The sequence below is a fragment of the Corvus brachyrhynchos genome, unplaced genomic scaffold (genome assembly GCF_000691975.1).
Source record: "Corvus brachyrhynchos isolate BGI_N302 unplaced genomic scaffold, ASM69197v1 scaffold93, whole genome shotgun sequence".
Classification (NCBI taxonomy): domain Eukaryota; kingdom Metazoa; phylum Chordata; class Aves; order Passeriformes; family Corvidae; genus Corvus; species Corvus brachyrhynchos.
Genome location: NW_008237273.1, coordinates 1,495,758 through 1,501,317, shown reverse-complemented (window position 1 = coordinate 1,501,317; position 5,560 = coordinate 1,495,758). Strand labels below are relative to the sequence as shown.

The 5,560-nt window shown below is 38.2% G+C and overlaps 1 protein-coding gene and 1 long non-coding RNA gene across 4 annotated transcripts in view; one reads left to right on the top strand and one right to left on the bottom strand.

Moving 5' to 3' along the window:
* Positions 1-4,629, top strand: part of HACD4 (3-hydroxyacyl-CoA dehydratase 4) — a 15,456-nt gene extending 10,827 nt beyond the window's left edge. For 2 of the 3 annotated variants that reach the window (XM_017730602.1, XM_017730601.1), the window contains exons 4-6: positions 273-385; positions 2,799-2,905; positions 3,609-4,001. In XM_017730602.1, the coding sequence (XP_017586091.1) occupies positions 273-385; positions 2,799-2,905; positions 3,609-3,838 (450 nt within the window). In that variant the 3' untranslated portion in view covers positions 3,839-4,001. Of the gene's footprint in view, positions 1-272; positions 386-2,798; positions 2,906-3,608; positions 4,002-4,464 lie in introns of those variants that run through there. The other variant, XM_008630857.2, reaches the window with a different exon arrangement.
* LOC108445792 lies at positions 4,040-5,554 on the bottom strand. The gene is made up of 2 exons (XR_001860768.1): positions 5,193-5,554; positions 4,040-4,511 (listed from the first exon to the last, which is right to left on the bottom strand). It is a non-coding gene; the product is annotated as an uncharacterized LOC108445792 (long non-coding RNA).
* Positions 5,555-5,560: the final 6 nt, after the last annotated feature.

The window sequence follows — 5,560 nt, the reverse complement described above, 5'->3', positions numbered from 1 at the left end:
CCGTGGTTTCCTTGGGTACAAACCCAAGTCATCCCAGCTGGCAAGCAAACTTCCACACTTACCATAACGGGTCTTTGATGCTGCAGCCAGCAGTGCCCACTTCCCTTTGCTGAAGGACCTTGAACAAAAGCAGGCTATGAAGCAAAACATTCACTGCTGATTTTGTGTAAAGAAAACTGGATCCATTTGTGGCCTCCTATTTCGCCAAAATGCCACAGAAATAACTGCTACAGAAGGTGCTACCTGAATTCAAAGTTTTCTTTTCTTTTCAGATCACTGAGAGAATAATTGTTTTATTTGTCGTGATCAACAGTCAGGAAGAAGTTCAAGGGAAATATGTCGTGTGTGTTTTATTTTTCCTTTGGAATTTATTAGATGTGGTCAGGTAAGGAGTCAACATCAAAACCATGAGGGGAAAATGGGTTATTCTTGCCAGAAGAACTCCACCCCCATTGTGCAGCAAGGCTCATTTAATTGTTTCAAAATTGGCAAAGCATAATATCCATTTTTAAGTAAAAGCTTGAGCCTTATAGTTACTTAATGACTTTTACAAAAATCCACATGGTTAAGAGGCAAAGGAACTTACAGACGTAAGATAGAGGAATGCATTAGCAGACAGTATTAATATTTGTAGTTCAAAGGCTTTGATGTTTTTAACAAAAATTTAGAGGGAAATCAAAACTACCTTCTGGAGAGCAGGAATTCTTGAAACCATCCTGGTTGCCATTACCATCCTGTTGCTTTATTATTTTATTTTTTTATCCACTTTAATCCAAGATTGACAGCACAGTAAGGCAGTACCAGCAGAACTTCTTGTGAAGGCAGAAAGACTATTCTGGGTTAACTGCACCGTGCTTTCCAAAAAGCCAAGAGCTCCTGCTGCAGGAGACTAAGAGTTTTGGTAGTAGGGCATATATCACACCACAAGAACAACAAACATTTCTCATATGTAATGTAAGTCTCTATGCACCTCAGTCTGTAGACTTAGAGCAGGTACATATGGAATTAAGAAGCATTTTAAGAAGACACAGCTCTCACAGCAACCTATGTAATGAAGGGAAATCTTTTTTTTTCTGCTAATTTAAATCTATTGCTTAGCAGACTGACTGAAGAATATGGATTTTGGCAGCAAAGGAAACGTTATAAAAGAGATCTGAAACAGGAAAGTGTCAGACAGAAAAGATAGAGATTTTAAGTCAGCTTCAGAGTATTTTGAACTGCATATGTTAATAGGCTACTACTTGTATTAATTATTTTGTTTATAGTTCCATCCCATTTCTTTTTGAAGTTTGTAAAGCTAAAACAGTGGAACCTAATCTGAAATGAAAGGGTTCAGTGCAGCTGGAGAAATGCCAAAAGTATAAACAATATTGGCTGTAAAGTTCTGTCAGTGCATAATAATAGTCCTATTGATGCATCATTATTTTCTACCCTTGCTAAAGAACAGAGTTAAGCACCACAGCAGTAACAGCAGTTGTTTAACAGGAAAGCTACTGTGGTCTACAGCAGCAAATGACCAATTCAAATAAACCATAGTACAACTCATACAATTTTAGAATTCTTACCTGATTTACTTTACAGCACCTGTGCCACGTCCTAATATCTCAAGGAAATGTTCATGTCTAGAAGTGCATAAGGATCTATCCCATCCCTTAGCCAACTACTCTTGAAATATTACAAGTTTTTCCACATAAACTTTCAGGGATATAAATTTCCCTGAAGGACTATTTGTTATGCATCATGGCTAGTGATATACTGAGAGCAAATTCTGCAAGGTTTTCTATAACTAGTCTTTCCTTCTTATACCATCAACAGCCCATGGAATTGTGTAGAGAAGGAGTAGCTGTTTCCTTTTTCTATTGGGTTGAGATTCAGCCTTAAAAGCAACAATAATAAAAAATGGAGATAATCCTGAGGTTGCAGAGGGCAACCTTGAGAGACAAGGGTACATTTTCAGCCTCTCACACTCTTCTACAGTCCAGGTGTGATGCAAAATTAATCAAATTAATCAATAAGAAGGGAATACAGGAAGTTTGTTTAACACTAGTTTCATCTGTCAGAAAGTCTTGGGTAGTATCTCTAGGAAGGCCACAGTGCAAAAAGTCTTTCAGCTGACCAAAAATGCAACCAGACCTGTTTCTCCAGTGTTTGGAAAGCTGCTGTACCGCTTTTAAGATCACACCAAGATTAGGTCACCTTTGGAGAGTGAAGTCCTAGGCATTCTGGTCTCCCAGTGAGCAACAGTAAAAACCACATAAGAACAAAATGCTGCAATGCACTGGTGAGCAAACGCTTTTTTTGGACCTACTACCCCTTCTGAGGTCCAGGAGAGGGGGACATGTACTACAGAAGGTTAAGTACCTGAAATTGCCTTCTTGTTTAACCTTCTCCAGCAGTGATTCAGCTCAGTCATAAACAGCAGTGACTCAGCAGTCATAAATCAGAATTTTCTTGGTCCCAAGCAACAGTCATATTCTGCCTGCCCCTCTCAGTTGCAACACCCCCATCTGAAATCCATTTTCTGTTGGACCAGTATGAAATCATGCTGGTCTCTGACTGAGCTGTCTGTCTGGAGGGCTTTATTGCCGTCTTCCTGCTCTAGGGTAGCACCACCCTGCTGAAAAAAATAAACCACCTACTTTCAGGCATTGGAGCCTGAATGAAAACGGTTGCCACTCTGAAATTTACTCAGACAGCTCCAAGTTCTTCTGCAATTCCTTTGAATTTTCCAGTAGTGTAACTTTATTCTAAAGACATCATAATTTCCTCTGAGCTCATCTGCTTTCCTCTTATTGCAGGTACACTTACAACATGTTGGCAAGGATGGGCATATATTACCTACCACTAACATGGCTCAACTTCTCACTGTGCATCCCACTCTATCCCCTTTCAGTTCTGGCTAAAGGTAAGGAGGTGGGAAGGGGTATCAACCACTTGCTTCCTTAATATTCTTCAAAAAAATGTGATCACTTCAATTGCCATTTGTGTTTAACATAGTTCCTCATGCACTGCCAAAGTTGTCAGAAATGTTCATGTACCTTCATACTAACCTGTATGCCACCTGTGTCTCTTTTTTCTGTTACTTTTTCTTTAATATGGACTCTCTGGGTTTTGGGGGTTGTGTGTCTGGTAGGTTTTGGTGTTTTTTTGTTGGCTTGGTTTTGTTTCAGTTTTAAAAAATATAGGAAAATGTTATTTTTTTCTGAGTAAAGCAGAAAATATTCTCATAAATGACATAGGGATTCCTCCCTTCCAGACTCACCATATTAGACAGCAACTTACAAAGCTTCTTCCCCGCTGAGGCTGACCTTACTGGCTCAGGGCAGTATCATAGTTACACCAAGAACTCTACCCACTGAGAACACACTGAAAACACTTGTTTCTGACAGAACTCATTAATGAATAAGGTATATTTATTAATTCTAGTATTAACAGCAATCAGCACCCCAAACCTACAAAACTGAACTCAAGGAGAAAATGTGCATATGCATACGAATGCATATGTATATGTATCAGTATATAAAATATAAAAGGTAACTGACTTGTACATTAAGCTTTTTGATGATCTTCTGCTTCTTTTAGACTAAGGATTCACCATGTTTTTACAGGATTTGCAATTTGTGTATCACTGCCTTATTTTGAATCCTTTGGCACATACTCCATCAAGCTACCATTTCCATTCACCTTCTCAATCTACTTCCCGTATGTTCTGAAAATGTACCTGCTAGTGCTCTTTACAGGTAAGTATCTCATCTTCCAGAAAACTGGATCTCAACACAACTGGGATGCCTATGGCAAGAAAAAATCAAATCAGTACCAGGCCTTTCACAAATTCTAACTCTCTCTGCCACATCTCCTGCAGACCACTGCAGGGAAGTGCATCACTACCTGTTTTGATTTCCAGTATCTTTCAAATACAAACAGTTAAATCTGCAAGATACCATGTATCGTGCATAAAAATACAAACCAATAAAAATTGTTTCAGTGATCCCAGCCTTACAGCGATTTAGTGAAACTTGCTTTTTTGTTTGCTTTTTTTAAAAAAAAATCAATTCCCATTTGATCATACTCTGGTTCTGTGCAACTCTTCCTCACTCATAACTCCTAGCTGGGATGAGAAGTTTTATCGAAATTAAGACTTTTACAGCTTGATTATTCAAAGGGATGAAAAAACAAGGCCACTCCAAAACCTGCATGTAAATAGATCCCTTCTCCTTTTCACCAAAATACTTTCGAAAAATTTCTGCTGGATTTAGCTGCATCATACAGAAGTCTTTGTTCTGTCATTGGCTTTAACATGAATTTGAAGGATCTCATCCTTATGATGTAGTGTTCTGATCCTAAGTACATGGAAGGAACTGTGCAAGGTTGCCAGATAAATGCTCTTATTGTTCCTTCTAAACTAATTGAAGACAGTTTGAATTCTACTCCCTTGTTCTTACACCATTTTGTGTTTTGATTCAGGCATGTACTTTGTCATCCAGAACCTCTTCCATGAGAGAATGGCACACCTAGGGACAGGCAACATCAAAAATAAAAGAAGTTAAGTTGATATTTTGTTTGGAAGGAAAAAATACATTCCTAGTGTATTGCTGCATGTCATAATTAAAAACAAAGTGGACAAAGATATCTCAATGAAAAACTCTCCTTCACATGAACATTTTCTGGCTGTGTAGAATTTTCAGAAAAGGCAGATCTCTTGAATGCACCTCAGAAATGGAGCAACTTCTGAAAGTTTTGACTTCAAGTGTCCAGAGATTTTAAAATTAATATATTTTTTCTAATATATGTTATAGAATTCTTAAAAAATTTAGGAGTGCCACAAATCACAGTCACACCCTCATTTTGGTGTTAATTCTTATCTCATTCTATACAGATATTCTGAAATGACAGTATCATTTAATCTATAAGATTACTTTATACTAGGCCAACATGTATGTACCTCACATATAAATACTAAATTGGCTAGAACTGGAATCTCTCAAGGGGTAGAAGTCAGAACCTTTGCAACCTATGAGACTGACATGCTGATTAGCCCAGGCATTCACTAAGGATCCCCCACATTCTGGCCTCATCCTTCAGTTATCAAAAGAAGAGTCCAGAAAATGCAGCTAAATCAGAAAAGGAAGTGTTAAGGGACTCATCTCCTGTATATTCAAGGGGATGTTTAAAGGTCAGAAAGAAACACTTACAATCATGTGTTTGGCATGTCTCTCTCTTCCCCCACAATGACTTTCTTCCATGCTGAACAGCAGACAGATGCGTGCAAAAGAAGTGTGATGTAGTCAGGTCAAATATATGTTGTTCTTCAAAGGGAACTGAATGACTATCAAAAGCCATGTGCAAAATTCTAGCCATTTTACACAATTGTATTTGCTCCTCATACTTCTGTAGGATAATGTGTGAGAATGCAACTAGAACACAGGCTTTTCAAAGGCTGGGAATGAGGAATATAAACAGCTATACCCAGTGGACTGTACAGGCAAAAATAGCCAAATAATTCCTTAGAGGCTGGCAGGAGCTTTTCTGATGTTTCGTCCGTATTGATTTTCACCTACAT